This window comes from Anabrus simplex, chromosome 5, assembly GCF_040414725.1.
Source record: "Anabrus simplex isolate iqAnaSimp1 chromosome 5, ASM4041472v1, whole genome shotgun sequence".
In the NCBI taxonomy this organism is placed as follows: Eukaryota; Metazoa; Arthropoda; class Insecta; order Orthoptera; family Tettigoniidae; genus Anabrus; species Anabrus simplex.
The window spans coordinates 397,005,740-397,023,847 of record NC_090269.1 but is presented as its reverse complement, the minus strand read 5'-3'; the positions used below and the strand labels follow the sequence as shown (position 1 = coordinate 397,023,847).

At 39.9% G+C, this 18,108-nt stretch overlaps 1 protein-coding gene across 2 annotated transcripts in view; it reads left to right on the top strand.

The window, feature by feature from the left end:
* The window catches only part of LOC136874999 (phospholipase A1 1), a 102,237-nt gene extending 85,110 nt beyond the window's left edge, over nt 1-17,127 (top strand). For both annotated transcript variants that reach the window (XM_068227950.1, XM_068227951.1), the window contains exons 6-7: nt 9,035-9,203; nt 15,909-17,127. In XM_068227950.1, the coding sequence (XP_068084051.1) occupies nt 9,035-9,203; nt 15,909-15,984 (245 nt within the window). In that variant the 3' untranslated portion in view covers nt 15,985-17,127. The remainder of the gene's footprint in view (nt 1-9,034; nt 9,204-15,908) is intronic.
* The last annotated feature ends 981 nt before the right edge of the window (nt 17,128-18,108 follow it).

Genomic DNA, 18,108 nt, shown 5'->3' with positions numbered 1-18,108 from the left:
GGAAATTCACGAAGTGTCTGACTGATATTATACAATACGACGGAAAATTCAGTTGTAATCAAATCCCATTGTATCAGTTTTGGTTCCCATTACGGTAATTATGTGTCAGCCCCCTGGTGTAGGGGTAAGGTGCGTGCCTCTTGCCCGGAGGCCCCGGGTTCGGTTACCGGTCAGGTCGGAGATTTTTATATAAGGGCTGGTTCGATGTCCACGTGATTACAATTGAGGAGCTATCTGACGGTGAGATAGTGATCCCGGTCTATAAAGCCAACAATAACAGCCAAGATCATTCGTCGCGCTGACGATGAATACCTCATAATCCGCAGGCCTTCGGGCAGTGAAGAGATCGCCCTTCGCATCCGATAGCGCAAGTGTGGGGCGGGGGGTGGAGGAACAGCGTTAATTACAAATATTTAGTGGCGAAAATGTGAGAAAAACTACAAATTGAACTATGCGTATACATTGTCAAATCAAAGTAGTGTACATCCGGAAAAATGTCTAACAGGTACAGGTGCAGTCGCTTAAGCGCGGCCAGTATTGAGTATTCGGGAGATAGCAAGTTCCAATCCCACTGTCGGCAACCCTGAAGATGGTTTTCCGTCGTTTCCCATCTTCACACCAGGCCACAGCCGTCCCCTTCCCGCTCCTGACCCTTTCCTGTCCCATCGTCGCCATAAGACCTATCTGCGTCGGTGCGACGTAAAGCAACTTATAAAATATATCCAGTGGAAGTTGGATAATTAAAACCTCAAGGAACCATCAAAAATTCGAATTACCCACAAATTTGAAGTACACAGAAAGGTTACAAAAATAAATCTAACATTTGATTTTTTAAAAAGAAACTTCGTCTTAAACATCATTTGCGTATACATACATATTTTACGATCTAATTTGTCTGTTTATAGATACAGTACAGTATTTAGTCTTTAGACATTAGGTAGGTGCGTATTTATACATTATTCACAAACATGATACTAGTGAAATTCGATTGGCAAAGTTCTTGACACCGAGACATGTTTGAAGAACAAAAAATAGACAAAATAGTCAAAAACCAATTTAACTAGCTGATATACACAGTTAGTATCCAATGCCAGTCAGATTGACTAGTTTATTACTTACAGACTAGTACATCAAACCCTCCATTCGAGTAAAAAGAAATTGAAACAGATTATTGTCGAGACTGGAACGCAGCAAGTCAACTTACAAGAGCATGACCAACTGGGACATGAACCGAACGGAGGCATTTATAAAACAATAGAGATGTTCACGATAAGTGGTGTAAAAAGCAATTTTCCGAAATCAAAGGAAAACGTGTTTCTTTATTTTTAAAGCAGATTCCAAATACCAATTTTCAAGTCTGCAACATCTTTCGTTTTGGAGATAATAGTATCTTCATACAAATAATTCACGTAATTTTTAAATTCTCCCCTCCCCCCTAAGTGGATTTCCGAAAACAAAAAATACGTATTTCTTTATTTTTAAAGGGTATTTCAAAAAACAATTTTCACGCCTGTAGCATCTTCAGTTTCTGAGATATCAGTATCCGTATAAAAAGAATTCAACCCCATTTTCAGCCATTTTAACACCCACCCAAGTGTCTTTTCCGAAAACAAATATGCATGTTTCTCTATTTTAATAGAGATTACAAATACCATTTTTCACTTCATTAATATGTTAAGTTTTTGAGATATACTGTAGACATGCTCATTTTAAAATTTCACCCCCTTTTTAGTTCCCCTGAACTGAAGTTTCCGAAAACAAATCACCTATGTTTCTTTACTTTTACAGGAGATTCCAAATATCAATTTTTACGTCTGTAACATTTTACGTTTCTGAGATATACTGTAGATATAGTTTTTCTAAAAATTCACCCCATTTGTCACTCCTGTTTACTCCACATTAATTGGATTTTCCAAAAACAGAAAAATTAGTGTTCCTTTATTTTTAAAGGAGATTCAAAATACCAATTTTCAGGTCAGTAATATCTTCATTTTCTGAGATATATCCTTAAAGGCATTCAACCCATTTTTCGCCCTTTTTCACCCCTCTTAGTGAGATTTTCCGAAAACAAAAATTACGTTTCTTTATTTTTAAAGGAGATTCTAAATACCAATTTTTACACCTGTAAACTTTTAAAGTTTTGAGATATACATACAATCATTTTAAAAATTCACCCCCTTAGCGACGGAATATCCAAAAACCCTCCCTTAGCGAGCACCTGCGTTGTAATATAAATGTATCCTCAAAATTTCATTTCTTTATGTCCAGTTGTTTTGGGTCGGCGATGATAAATGCGTCAGTCAGGACATGTTCTTTTATATATTATATAGACCTAGATTGAATATTACCTTCATGTTTTTGCTCCTAAAATTACACCAGACTAGATTTTTGCCTATTGTATGCACAGTGGAAAACTGAAAATATAGTGCTACCAATAGTTTATACCTACTGCAAAACCCGAATTTGTTGTTAAGTTTAAAATAGTGGGTCCAAATTCCGTCCCCACACCTATTTCGTCCCAATAGAGTTTTCCAGTTTGCACGGTTGGTACCAAATATTTAGCCGCGCGCTTACGCGTAGCCTCATCCCGTTGTCTTGTTGTGAGAATTGGTTGCGTGCACCACGTTTAGTTTCCGTGTGCAAGAAGGATTAATTTTTCATGCTGAGCTGAGTTAGTGTAGCATTCAAATTAAGAGCCTATTATTCCTAGAGTGAGCGCTGATATGTGTATGAAGTACTGGTGTGATGCAGTTCCTGACGTGCACACGCTACAGTGAGGTGGTTGGCGTGAGTTACTGTAGCGTCCATTATAATAAATCAGGAAATGTTCGTAATTTCGTCCCCAACATTTTATTTGTTATTTATGAGTTTTATTATTATCTTCAGTTGGAAAAACGCAAGCAGTGTGATAAAGGGTATATGTGAAGGCGTATTTTCATAAATTCATATTTTCATAAATTTGTTGGGGGGGGCGAAATTGCGAACACATTTTTGGTAGTTCAGTTTTGTAATGTTGACGTTTATGTCAAATATTGACCATCTTACGTTATACCACTTTCATTGTAACTTGCTCGTAAGTGGAGAATATATTCAGTAACACCCTCCCGGAAACAGAAAAACGAACACTTTGATGCAAGTGAATAAGGCCTGCGATACCTGCACGGGACACTGCGACAGAGCAGTGCATGTGATGATCAAACGCGCAGCGCTGCGGACCCACCAGGAACCGTGTTATCAGCCGTGGAATGTTGGTTGCAAGCTTGCAACAGTTGGTCACTTCCAGAGCCAGTGGCAGCCAATTTTCCATGTCATATGGAGCTCTGTCTGTGTCTGCAACGTTGTTAGCATACGACGACAGCATGTACGTTAACCGTTTGTGGTACTGACGGAGTTTGAGCGAGGGCGTATAGTGGGCCTGTGGGAGGCCAGGTGGTCGTACCGCAGAATTGCGCAACACGTGGGGTGAAGGGTCTCCAGAGTGCATCAATGTTGTCACCTGTGATCAGCACAAGGTGCACATGCCCGTCAGCCTGGGTCCGGACAGCGGCGCTGCACAGATGCCCACCAAGACCGTCGCATCTTACGAAGTGCCATATTGGACCGCACCGCGACTTCACAACATATTAGTGACACTATTGCGCTGGGGGTATCAGTGTGGACCATTCGCTACTGTCTCCGTGAAGCAGGGATACGATATTGCATACGGTTAGGGCGTCTTCCCCTTACGCCCCAACATCGAGCAGCCCGCCTCCAGTGGTGTCGCCATAGGCGCTTGTGGAAGGACGATTGAGATGTGTCGTTTTTAGTGATGAGGGTCACTTTTGCCTTGGTACCAATGATGGTCGTACGTGTGGGTGGCGTCATGCAGGTGAGCGCCAAAACCCGGCATCATGGTGTGGGGAGCCATGTCCTATACTGGCCGTTCTCTGGATATCGTCAAGGGAACAGTAAATACTGCACGGTGCATCCGAACCATCATTCAATCCGTCGTGCTACATTTTATGCACCAACAAGGTGATGTGTTTTTCCAACAGGACAGCGCACGTTCACATGTATCCCGTGCCACCCAAATTGCACTCCAGGGTGTAGCCTACGTCAACTACCTCGGCCAACACGATCCCCAGATCTGTTCCCCATTGAGCATGTTTGGGACCGGATGAAACGTCATCTCGCGCGGTCTGCACGACCGACAGGAAATCTGACCCAATTGAGACACCAGGTGGAGACTGCATGTCAGGCCATTCCGAAAGACTACATTCATCATTCCACGAACGTCTCCATGGGAGAATTGCAGCCTGCATTGCTGCGTAATCAGGGTACGCACGCTACTAGCGCTGATACTGCACTCAAATGCGTATGTTTCCGTCCGTGTTATCGTGTTTTTTATACGTCCTCAAGAGTGTGTCAATAAAATTTTCCTCTGTTGAGTCGACGAATTCATGGTGTTCTTTTTTCATTTTCCAGGAGTGTATATATACCAATTTCTAGTATTGTTCATAATATTCCTAAATTTCTACAGGTCCAAATCTGCTAAGGGGACGAAATGTGGTCCTCCTACCTGAATATGAGTAGTTTTGATAAGTCTGCAAAATAATAGTCCAAAAATAATGAAAACTCCGCCGTAAGGAGCATTTTCCATGCACATATAAAAAATTGTTGATAACTTTGAAAAAATTAGGCCTAACTAATGAAGTCCAAATTTTGTATTGTGCTATATCGTATTAAAATGCGCTCGTGTTTTAAATTTGGTTCTGATAAGTGGTAAATTGTAGAATACCCAAGTTTCAGCCATGACTCCTCCTAACACTCACTGTGTGGGGCCGATGACCGAGATGTTAGGCCCGTTTAAACAACAAGCATCATCATCATCAATACACACTGTTTTGTTACATATAAAAAATGAAGTCATATTGTTGCCCCGTTGTTGTCATGCTAAAAGGAATTGTTATTGTTCTACAGGTGAAGTGGACCGATATGAGAATTATGAGATATTCTCTTGTCTCATCTGTGGTGGACTCTTATTTAACACAGGATGGCGCTTGTATGGTAGAGTATCTGATACGAATAAGTTCGCTCGTTCAGATTGACTCTTTTCTTCTACGGCATGGAACAAAGCAAAGCAAAGCAAAATCACCTCCGAACAGGCCATGAAGGCCCTTGGAGGAGTGGAAGGTAAAGGCGTCAACCATTGTTAACCTCGGCACGTGATGGGGTAGAGTGGTTAGCTCTACGCCCGGCCGCCTTTGCCCCCAGGAATTAACCTGGTACTCATTTTTGGTGTAGGCTGAGTGAACTTCAGGGCCATATGCACCTCCGGAAGTGAAAATCTCGTTTCTTAAATTTTTACGACTTCCAGACGGGGATTCGAACCCACGTCCTTCCGGACGAACCGAGCACGCCTTTTACCGCCTCGGCCAGGCAGCCCCTACGGCACGGAACACCTATAGAAAATAAAAACAACCTGTCACAGAGAATTGCAACGCTAATCATTTATATATCGATCTATAGTGTGTACGTGTACAAAGTTACATTGACGTCAGATCATTTCTTCCGGGTGTTTGTTTTTTTTTTGTTTTTTTTTAGGCAGTGTACTTGAAATGATCTACCTGTTTTAGTTTTGCATTCTCCGCCTGACATTTAGTCCTCTTTGGATATTTCATGTAACACTCGCTGCTCCTCTTTTTAGATTATAATGTCATTTGGTTTACGTCCCATTAACTACAGTACTTTTACGTTGAGGTGCGAGAACTTTGTCGCGTAGGAGTTACTGTGCGTGCCGGTAAGTCTACCGACACGAGGCTGGTGTACAACTGGCCTCAGCCGGGATCTAAACCGCGAACTTGAGCTCAGAAGGCCAGTGCTCTACTGTCTGAGCTACTCATCCCGGCTCGTCTTTTCAAGCTCCAATAGACTGCAGGCTTTCAGCACAGTCTGCCATTCGGACCACGTCGTCCGCATAGGCCAAATAACTTACTCTGCCTCTGATAGAATGGCTTTTAGTGCCTGGAGTGTCCGATGGCATGTTCGGCTCGCCAGATGCAGGTCTTTTGATTTGACTCCCGTAGGCGACCTGCGCGTCATGATGAGGATGAAATTATGATGAAGACGGCATATACACCCAGCCCCCGTGCCAGCGAAATTAACCAATGATGGTTAAAATTCCCGACCCTGCCGGGAATCGAACCCGGGACCCCTCTGACCAAACGCTAGCAAGCTAACCATTTAGCCCTGGAGCCGGACACTCTACCACTGTATACCTTAGATAAAACGATCCGTGTATACTACGTGGTGTCCCTTACCTCTAGGGTTCCAGATTCGATTCCCGGCCAGGCCAGGGATTTTCACCTGGATCTGAGGTTTGGTGGTGACTATTAACTTAAGAGAAAGTACGATCCACTCAGCCGACGTGATAATAATTGAGGGGCTATCTGAAGGTGAGATAGCGGCTCCGGTCTAGAAAGCCAAGAATAATGGCCGAGAGGATTCGTCGAGCTTCCATGGAACCGGTCGCTTGGTACGCCATGGCCCTTCGGGGCTGTTGTGCCGGAGGTTGGTTATGAATGCTACGGCCTTGTCTGACCCTTCCAAAAAGTTTTTGTTAATTATTTGACCCCGCACTAACACATCGAAGGTTTTCGGCGACAGCGATGGAAGAAAGGAAAAGATTGCGGCCGTGGCCTTAATTAAGGTACAGCCCCAGCAATTACCTGGTGTGAAAATTGGAAACACCGGAAAAACATCTTCAGGGCTGCCGACAGTGGAGTTCGAACCCACTATCTCCCGAATGCTAGCTCACAACTGCCCGAAACTAACCGCACAGCCAAATCGCTCGGTGCCCCTTGTAACGACTATGGAAACTCATTTTAACACTAGTTCTCACTCCAACCCTGTTGTCAATGCTACTTTAATTTCCTTAATTCTTTAAAATGGAAGACCTTAAACTGTGTCCGACCGCCAAATATCCACCTCTCAATATATCACCACTAGTCTGTATTTAGGACTGTCGCCAGGTGGGGGATACCCTGTCTCTTGTTTACCCACTCTTTTCTTAAATACTTTCAAAGAATTTGGCAATTGAGGAGCATGTTTCCAGAACGTCATTTCTCCACTTTTTGAGGAAATTGACTTATGGGTACATTGATAATGTCCATCTCCTTCTCCGTGGAATGGTGATGAGTTTTTTAGGCAGAATGTCCTTTTTATAAGCACAAAACACGGTTAAATATGAGCTATGTTTCCAAAGAGTCTCTTCTCCACAGCAATATGGTTGACTGGAGTGCATCACAAGTATGATTACAAAATGTCTCTTCTGCTCTATACTGTATAACAAGGACTGCCATTATTGTTTCAAAGCTGTCCCTTATCCTCCAATACAACTAGATATAAAGCCAATGCAAAACGAGCATTTTATGCAATTTCTTTGCAAATATGGTAATAATTGTGTAGTGGTAACATTGTTGCATGACTATGAGATTTAGGAAAAAAATTGAACTACAGGTTATGGTGTAATAATATATTCAAGTCCTTGAACTTCGTGTGCGTTTCTTGCTAAGTTATTGTGCTTTTACGCATATTCTTCGGTATATTTAATAAGTTTGGACATACTTTTTGTCAGGTGTTTACTGTTACATTCGTTTCCACGCAAAATAATGGCAGAAAAACAGTCAAATGAAGATAGTGTGAAAAACAGTGGAGTAGTTCCTGCTCCCTTGAGAAAAGGGAGAAAACGTACCAGGAATGAGGAGCAGTGGAGGAAAAATGTTAAGAAACGAAAACTCTATGCTCAGAAGAGACTACCACAGATGCCGAAGTGTACGCATGTCAGCAGTGTTTTGAAGTGTAAAGAGTTATCTATGCAGGATGTTCAAATGTATTTCCAAAACGTCTCTTATCCTTTTTATATTTCCAAAATGTCCCCTCTCCAACTCATTTGTATTAATATCTAATTAACGGTATGGTATTAAATGCATTCTTTGACTGTGGGGAATTATGGAATGTATAACAATTAGCTAGAAGAATGTATGGGTGAGTCAAACTCAAAATTACATTTTCTATTCGTTTTTTCTCCGTTCTGTAAACTAGAAGCTGCTGGAGAGAGGACGTTTTGGAAATATGCTCCTCAATTTATCGAACATCTCCCTTGGTAAATTATTCCAATCCCTAACTCCTCTTTCTATAAACGATTTTTTGTAATAATTGTTACTCTTGAATTCCAACTTTATATTGTGATTTTTTCTACAGAATGAAAGCGTTGTCGTTCGAGTGGAGCAGCTTATTCATACTAAAAAGATTAAACATCTCAACTGCATAAAGGTAGAGCGTATGCTCTCGTACAACCCAACATCCCTCATAAGCCAATTCTGAGTTTCATTGGTCACGAGGTCTCTAACAGTTTCAGTAATCTGAATGAGGCTCAATCGTGGATCATTCCCTTGCACATCTACATCGCATGGGGGTTTTGGATTCACCGCGCTGTCGATGTCAGTATGCGGAGAATGGAGATCTCAACCACATTTTGTTTAAGTGTGGCCTTTGTGATGCTTCTCGAAGCCGCTTTCTATCTGAGCTATCTCATCTACAAGTGCCGTTCCCGACCAGCGCTGCATTGATGTTGCACGGTGAACCAATTCACTTCTCAATTATGGACTTTTTGAGAACCACGGATTTAAGAATTTGACTTCGTGCTCATTGCATTGTTGCCAGTGTTTTGTTAGTTCTCGCCCTCTTCTCCCGGAAGAGAGATTCAGTATGTACTTGAAGAATGTGGACGATTTGGTATTCATTTCTTATATGTACTTTGCACTGAGAATTTATATTTTTGTATGTGTGCTGTGAGTGTTCCTTGTACATGGAGGATGACTAAATGATGCTCCAAAAACAGGTCAATTAAATAAATAAAATTAAAAATTCCAAAAACATAGTTGTTCATGAATTTTATATTCTTTTATGTGAATAATAATTTATATTCTGAGTATTTCTTTCACCCCTTGATAGTGTTTGTTGTCTCCTTAATGAATAACTCTTCTTGTTTCAGTAACTACCATAAGGCTTTCATGCAGCCACGACCGGGCTGTGTTCTACGCAGCCGAGGCGATAAGAAATAGCTCTGCATTATTAGCTAGACAGTGTCAGTCACTGGATGCTTTTAACCGAGGACAGTGCAATAATAACCCTACAATTCACATAGGTCAATGTGATAAAAGGTAAGGTAGATATGATTAACTTATGAAAGATACTACTTTCTGAATTTGCGTTACAGGCGCGTATGAGATGAGATTTTCGAGTTACTGAGAACTGAGAGTTTCAAAACGAATACCGAATGATGTTCAACCATGTAAAATACTTTTTATTCCAACATCAAGTTGTGTTTGACAAAGGACACAGAATAACTCTCAAGTTATTTTCATATATCATATATCATGTATTGGACTTTATTTTTCAGTTATTTTTAATATACTCGAGTCTAAAACATTCAAATTGATAGCTGATATACAAGTCACTTTTAGGTTCATTTTACAAGATGACAATACATCCCGCTGCAGAAGATCCGATGAGTTCGAAACGTTACCTCATGTGTAAGTGCTCTGTCATAACGGACAGCTGATGAGAATCAATTGGCACAATACAGTTCGCTTATTGATGTCTGGAAATCTTCATAAATAACAACACGTCGAGCTCTACACAACTGAATGTTTTTCCGCAAATGGATCCATGAGGCAAACTGATATTTTTGTCATTAACCGGACAAAAGATACGAGCATGGTGACTGATCTCGCTTTAAGATTCAAGTACAATGAAGAGAAATCTCGATTAGTGTGCGAGAAGAAGAAAGACATATATGAATCTTCACTGATGATCTCTGAAAGGATGGGATTAAATAGTGGGAAGTAATTGGGCTTATGATTGGCGCTAAAGGGACAATTCCTCAGGAGACGCTGGACTCCCTAAGTATAAACAAAATCCCGGACGGCAAAGTTCAGACCACAGCGGACTGCGCTGAAAAATTCCTTGGGGATTGTTAGACACGATTTGTACTCGCTGCCTTCATATATCATGTATTGGACTTTATTTTTCAATTATTATTAATATACTCGAGTCTAAAACATCCAAATTTAAAGCTGATATACAAGTCACTTTGAGGTACACAAAACATAACATGTGAGATCATATTACACATGTCCAATGCACTCGGAATCATCCTCTGTGCAAGATGTGGGGCACAGAGTGCCCTTGAAGCAAGTGGCTCGTGGTTTGTTCTTGTCCAAATTCACATGTTGTATCACTTATGTTGAACCCCTATTTCTTCAAGTTATCCCTGGACATTCCCGCTCCTGATAGTAGCCTGTTCAGGGACTTTCACACCAGCCAGCTTTCATTATGTTCAGCTGGTAACTGCTCAGCTGCTGGCTTCCATCCGCTTAGGTGAGGGGTCCTATTCTTCCACAGAAGCAGCTTTGCTTTCTCAGGCGTCCTCAGGAAACTCTTCCGGAATCTCAGCCGTTGCTAAGTAGGACTATGTCAATAATAATAATAATAATAATAATAATAATAATAATAACAATAATAATACTTGAAAATATATGAAATCGCAGAGAATACAGTACTCAGGATCGCATGTGAAAAGACAGAGTTCACAGAATACAGACATAATAAAGAAAAGCATTTGGAAACAATTTATGGGAAAGTCAAGAGGTCAGATAAATTTAAATATCTTGGTAAATGGATCCAGCGAATGGGCTTGATAAAGAAACAAATAAGGGAAGGGCCAGAAAAATGGAGTTAGCCTACAGATGAGTACAGAATAGACACAATAAAAGAACGATATCTTCCAGAGCAAAGATCAGACACTATACCACGGTTATCAAGCCAGAGAGACTTTACAGCATGTCTGATAGTGAATAAAAAAAGGGGAAATGGATGAGCCAGAGAAGAAAGAAAAATCTTGAGAAATATCTTAAGATCTGAAAAAAAAAAGGATGGTACATGGAGGAAGAGAAGATAGAGAAGATCACAGACATCATGCGTAAGAGGAGACTGAAGGTTTATGGGTACCTCAAAAGAATGAACGATGGTCGACTAACAAAGAAATTCTTTTAATTACATCATCAAATTAAAATCAACTACTAAGTGGTTAGAAGAAACAATAAAAAACATGAAGGAAGTTGGCATCAATCCAAAATACATTTTTAATAGAGATACGTTTCGAGCTAAAATTGATAAATTCAAGGGGTTCCAGAAAAAGCAAAATGAAAAGTCTAAGAACATGTGGTCAGAGGAAAGGAAAAGGAAGAGGAAGAAGTCCTGTGGGAAGAAAAAAGTATTAACCAGCAAGTAAATTGTTTACCGTCGTACAATGGCCAAAATCGAAGAAATAATAATAATGGAAAGAGAAAATCCACCTGGTGTATGGCAATTTCGATTGTAAATCATAACTCAAACATCGCTTGCTTCAAATTAAAACAACAGATAAGTAATTAAATATTGTTAATATGAACTTATTGGGAAGCCGCTCATTCTGATTCCCTAAAACGGGTTTTCTCTCATTTTATTTAAATAGTATTGAGATTAATAATTTATGCTCTGTTCACGAGTGTTGTTCTTGCAAACATTGAGAAATATGGCTAGGAGGTACTCAGTCATCCATTACAGAACCCATATCTTACATCGACTGAGTTTCATTTCTTCAGACCTCTAGAGAAATTCCTTGGAGGTCAACGCTTCGGTTCAGATGGAGAAAGAAATCGGTTGTGCACAGGTGGCTATGTTACCAAGTTCTACGAACGAGGTATATCAACTTGGTGTCACGATGGGAGAGATGTCTTGTGGGACCTGGTTCATATGTTGAAAAATAGGTTAAATCTGCAATTTCTTTGTGTTTAAATACGTGTATTTCGTACTCATCAAGTATCTCGTAAAAGGAATGTAATGCTTTACTTTTCGATCGGCCTCCGTACACACCGTCATGTGCACAGTTACTTTCTGAAAGACAACGGGTAAAATATTTTAGAAATGCAATGCGTGGTGCAACTATAAGACTATAAATGAGACTCTGCAAATGACGTAGCCAGAAGGAAGTCGGGTGATGACTCGGTGAGATATAAACACTTGCTTCTCTCATCACGACGAAATACTGCTCATGTCAAAATAAAATTCTGGTAACATTTTTGAAGGAGGTTAGATTCATTATTTTCGGAGAGGCTGCAGGTCCAACGACTCTTGAAAGATTGACATTATTGCCTCCAAAAAAATCGTTTAAAACCTGTATTCTGCATCAAAGAATCAGATTTGAATCCATCCCCGAGCAAGCGATGGAAATGAAAATCCACAGCCTGTTTCCAATCATTGAACCGGGTCAGGAATGGAATGAATGAAGTCCCCATCTAGAGGCGAGGATAGGAATTGTGCCGGCTGCCGAAGACTGTCGCTCCTCTGGGGCAATGATTAATGAATGACAGATGAAATGAAATGATATTGGAGAGTGTTGCTAGAATGAAATATGGCAGATAAAACCAGAGTACCCGGAGAAAAACCTGTCCCGCCTCCGTTCGTCCAGCACAAATCTCATACGGAGTGAGTGGGATTTGAACCACGGAACCCAGCGATGAGAACCCGGCGCACTGCCGCCTGAGTCACGGAGGCTCTGAGCAAGCGATGGAAATAAATGTAGGAAAATGAGACACCTACCAACAATTCCTTATCACAGTAATAAATAATATCATAATATTAGAAAGGTGTAAAAGGATGCTTAAACTGGTAAGAAATTTGAAATCATAAACAGCATGATAACCCTCAATCAATCAGTCAATCAGTCACTACTGATCTGCATTTAGGGCAGTTGGCCAGGTGGCAGATTCCCTATATGTTGTTTTCTTGGCCTTTTTCTTAAACGATTGCAAATAATTTTGAAATGTTTTTAACATCTCCCTTGGTAAGTTATTCCAATCCCTACCTCACCTTCCTATAAACGAATATGTGCCCCAATTTTTCCTCTTGAATTCCAGCTTTATCTTCATATTGTAATCTTTCCTGTTTTTAAAGACACCACTCAAAATTATCCGTCTACTAATGTCATTCTACGCCATCTATCCACTGACAGCTTGGAACATACCACTTAGTCGAGCAGCTCGCCTCCTTTTCCCAAGTCTTCGCAGTCCAAACTTTGCAACACTTTTATAACGCTACTCTTTTGTCGGAAATCACCCAGAACAAATCGAGCTGCTTTTCTTTGAATTATTTCCATTTCTTGAATCAAGTAATCCTGGTGAGGGTCCCATACATTGGAACCATGCTCTAGTTGGGGTCTTACCAGAGACTTATATGCCCTCTCCTTTAAATCTTTACTACAACCCGTAAATACCCTGATAACCATGTGCAGAGATCTGTACTGTTTATTTACAATCAGATTTATGTGATTACCCCAATGAAGATCTTTCCTTACATTAACACCTATGTACTTACAATGATCCCCAAAAGGAACTTTCACCCCATCAGAGCAGTAATTAAAACTGAGAGGACTTTTCCTAGTTGTGAAACTCACAACCTGACTTTTAACCCCGTTTACCCTCACTGCTAAGGTAACGATAAAAGTCTCAGTTGGTAGCCATCTATACTAGTACTGGAGGCAACATCAGCAGCTGTTTCTCCTGCTAACATGCTTTAATTGAGGTAGGCCTAAGTACGTTCAAAAGGTGCTACTTCCAATTCGATGAAACAAATTATCATTTCGTCCACATGCATCACTGTAGTTGAATAGTATAGATTGCAATGAGCAACTCAGGCCAGGAAGATGTAACTCCTTAGAATGTGTGCCAAACCTGATCATGGGAACGTTCCATGTGCCTTTTATTTTACGTTTCTTGCGCTTTTCCCACAACTTTTTAAGGCGGAAATAGCACCTTATGAAAAGACACTCCTCCATTATCTTTGTTTTGATCTGTTTTTTTAGCATTGACATGCCGTGTCAAGAAAACAAGGTGAAACTCTTCTATGTTTCGTAGAGAACTTCGCTCCGCGTCTTCAGAACAAATCTCGATTGTTCACGAGGAAGTCTTCTACAATAATGAAGGTTTGAATTTAAGAATGATTTACCGTTGGAGCTGTAGTAGTACGCTCGTTCATCGCCAGGTGGCTCGCTGTATTCTCCAAGAGTGAACTGACGACAACATTGAGCTCCAATTAAGATCTTACTTGGAGCACGGCCGGCTTGATGCGTCGCTCTAGCTAGCTCGGAGCGCAGCGAGCGATCCAGTCGGCCATGACTGAAGCTTAATGTTGTCGTCAGCTACCACTTTGAGCGCTGTGTCAGCATACAGAGAGCCACCTGGTGACGAACTAGCGTACCATTCCAGCTCTCCAATGGTAAAGCATTCTTAAATTCAAACCCTCATTATTTAGAACCTCGTGGACAGTCGAGTTTCTTTTCTGAAGACACAGAGCAAAGTTCTCTTCGAAACGTACAGAATTTCGCCTTGTTTTCTTGACACAGCATAAACCCAAAAGGCCATATCTTGAACTGATTTGTCTGATTTTCAACTGTCTCTGATATGTCAGCTCATCATGTCCCTCAGCTAAAGAAGAGAACTCGCTAAAATATACGTTTAGTGACTTGTGATGTACTGTAGTGATATATGGACTCTGAACAAAGTTCACATTAAGAAAATGGAAACCTCTGAAAGGTGGTGCTCCCGCCGTTTGGAGAACACAGGTGTGTGCAGTATATGACCAAAACACATCTGCTAGATCGAGTTAGTGAAGAACGGCAGCTGATGAACCAGCTCTAGAGAAGGAGATCGCCGTGGCTGGGGGACAGACTGTGATGTGACGGATTGATGACAGATGTCCTACAGCTTAAAATACCTGGAATATGCTCCGCGGAAAGCTAGGACATACGATAATGAAGACGTTCTTCACTGGCAGATGCCTTAAGATCTCAGGAAATGTTAAGGGGGGAGACCCAGCTTAACAATGGAAAAAAATAGGTTAATATTCATTTGATTGTTAAATATGCTACAATTGTTGTTGACAATTGCTGCACATATCCCAGTATTGGCATGCTTCCTGGCAACCAGAAGCAACTTTAATAATGTCAGAATTTTAATAATTTTAATATTTAAAAATAAAATGTTCAAAATTTCCCGCCTTGTTAACAGTATATCACTGTTTCTTTATAAATTCCAAGTTTATAAGAATTTTCGTACTTTTCCTTTTTTAAAGTGTGTATCAAAACTCCAGGTACAAAATGAACCTCAATCATTAACATAGACTGTGATTTGGAGTTTTTGTCGCGTTTTCATTCTGAGCACCAGAAAATATTTATAGTTTTTTAAATAAAAATGTTATATAAAACTTAATTAAAATCTTATTGACCTGAACGAGGTACAGATTGTAGTACAACACTATAGGAGGAAACTCTGAAAAATCCATAATTATCCGTGAATCAGTAAGAGGGTTATGAAGGAAACCGTAATATATTGTTAAAAAGGCAGGAAATTTTGAACATTTCATTTGAAAATGTTATAATTAGAATTTTGACATTATTGAAGTTGCTTCTGATTGCTCTGAAGCATGCCAATACTGGGATATGTGCAGCATTTGTCAACAACGTTTGTAGCATATGTAACAATCGAATGAATATTGGCCTATTTTCCCCGTGTTAAGCTAGGTCTCCTCCCTTAAAAGGACAGCCTAAAGATAGACTCACTTGAAGGAGCTGCATTGTAGTGAGAAACCAGTGCAAGACTGAAAATGCGTGATGATGATTTTGTATTGTTAAGCTTTTATTTATTTATTTATTTATTTATTTATTTATTTATTTATTTATTTATTTATTTATTTATTTATTTATTTATTTATTTATTTATTTATTTATTAAGTCACACTTGTAATTATCGTCGTATCTATGTCCACAGCAAACGAGGCAGCTATTTTCTCAGAACCAGTTGCCACTCTCCTTTCGGCGAGGGAGCAAGAGGAGCCACGACGTAATCTCGATACGGATGTCTAGTATACTGTAAGAAAATAATACTGAGTAGACTGAATTAAAATAAGAGCTAGTCACTGCGTGTGGTTTACTGCCAGCAGAACTTTGCCCTCCGTGGTGTAAGGATGGAACATCAGTCAAGTGCTTGTGTTGGTTCATCACCAGGTGTAATACAACATTTAAACTTTAAATTATTTAAATTATTAAAGCTGTAGACGAAATCATATCTATATTTTGAAATATTATCTTGACATTGTGTTGTTATTTTTATTATTACACTGTTATTATTTGCTATAATTTGTGTTCCAAATGCATGTAAAGGATTTTCTCTTCCGTTATATAAAAACGTAAGGCATATTTGCAGATTACTTTCAATTGTATCACTTCTTATTCATACATTATTTTTAAAACCGTAAGTTATAACAATAAAATATGATTTTCAAGAGATGACCTCATTTATGCACTTGCTTATGCAATTGGTTCGAGTAGTGTATATTATGAAATAAACCCCAAAAATAATTATCCTCTCTCCTGAAAAAATACTGATTTGTTAGTTACATCATTATTTCGGAGAGGTCTTCATTCGTTGTTTCATTAGCTGCATTGAAAATATTGTCATATCTTTACAAAATATATTTGGAGCATTTTAAAATGTATTTTATTTTCCATATTTGTTCATATTTCCATCTTCAGGACATGTTTCCACATATTTGAAGAAAACTTGCAAATATAACTTAACATTATATCGGAAGCGCTGGGTTCCGTGGTTCAAATCTCGGTCACTGCAAGAGATATTTTTACCGGACAAAATGGAGGAGGGACAGGTTTTTATCTGGGTACTCCGGTTTTCCCTATCATCTTTCATTCCAGTAACACTCTCCAATATCATTTCATTTCGTCTCTCAGTCATTAATCATTGCCCCAGGGGAGTGATACAGGCTTCGGCAGCCGGCACGTTTCCTATCCTCGCCGCTACATGGGCGGTCGAATGACCGGAAACAGGCTGTAGATTTTCATGTTCATTTTATGGTTTTCAAATTAATCTTACCAGAAAATAATTTGAAATTCATTGTACTAGTATCAATAACTGAAAGCTGGATTCTACTGTTTCTGTGAAATGTGGAAAGTTCTACTCTGTGTACATTGCTGGCTTTGGCCTTGTCACTAAACTCGCTGTGACCCATATCAATAAGGTTAAACTCTTGTTCTGTGACTTTAATTTTAATTCTTATTTTTATGGTTCTCGTGTTTAAGCACCTTTAATTGTATTATTTGTATAAATATTAAAATTTAATGTAATAAATGTTGTATGTCCGTCGCTCCCTTCTCGATCCGCCAGCCAGCTACACGCGTGCCAGTGTGTTATTCTTCGAGCCTCGACGCGCAGCTCTCAGTGCGCGTGCCTGGAACGTCGTGTGTGCTATAAAAAGGAGCTCCTAGTCTGTCCAGACCAAGGTTCTTAAACACTACTAAAGGTTGGGCCCAACGCGAGCCGAGCTGCTATTGGTTAACGAAATGACGTCACAGTAGGAGCAAAGCAGCCGAGCCCAGAGCGCGCAAATCAGTAGGAATCTCATATTATCAGCAAACATTACAGTTTCTCAGAACTAATTGCAGACCAGACAAAGATGACTGCTGTTATAAGATTGAAAAAGAGTACAGCATAGTAACTTTTCATTATTTCCATTACGAATAAGCCGTAAATGTAACGTGACGGCACACTGACCAACGCTTAAAATGTATTAACATTTCCAAGTTCCTCTATTTAGTTTGAGGAAGGTTACGCGCTTTCAAATCTGTAAACATAGTCTAACTATTTAGAGATATGAAATCTTTGTCATATTAAATCTTTACAGCAGAAATTCCGTTATGGAACTAGCGTATGTTAACATACGATATACTGACTCACTTCCGCAGGTATCGAGTTTAAAGTTTAACACATATTATAACAGCAGCAGAAGTAAGTTCATATTCGAAACCATGCATAGATAGTGCTGGAAAACCTGCAACCTGTTTTCCAGTCTTTCACCGGGTCAGGGATTTAATGAATGAACCATATATAGCCTATTATTACAATGGCGTCGCCACTCCCAAAGTGATTTATTAATGACTGAAAATGCTATGAAATG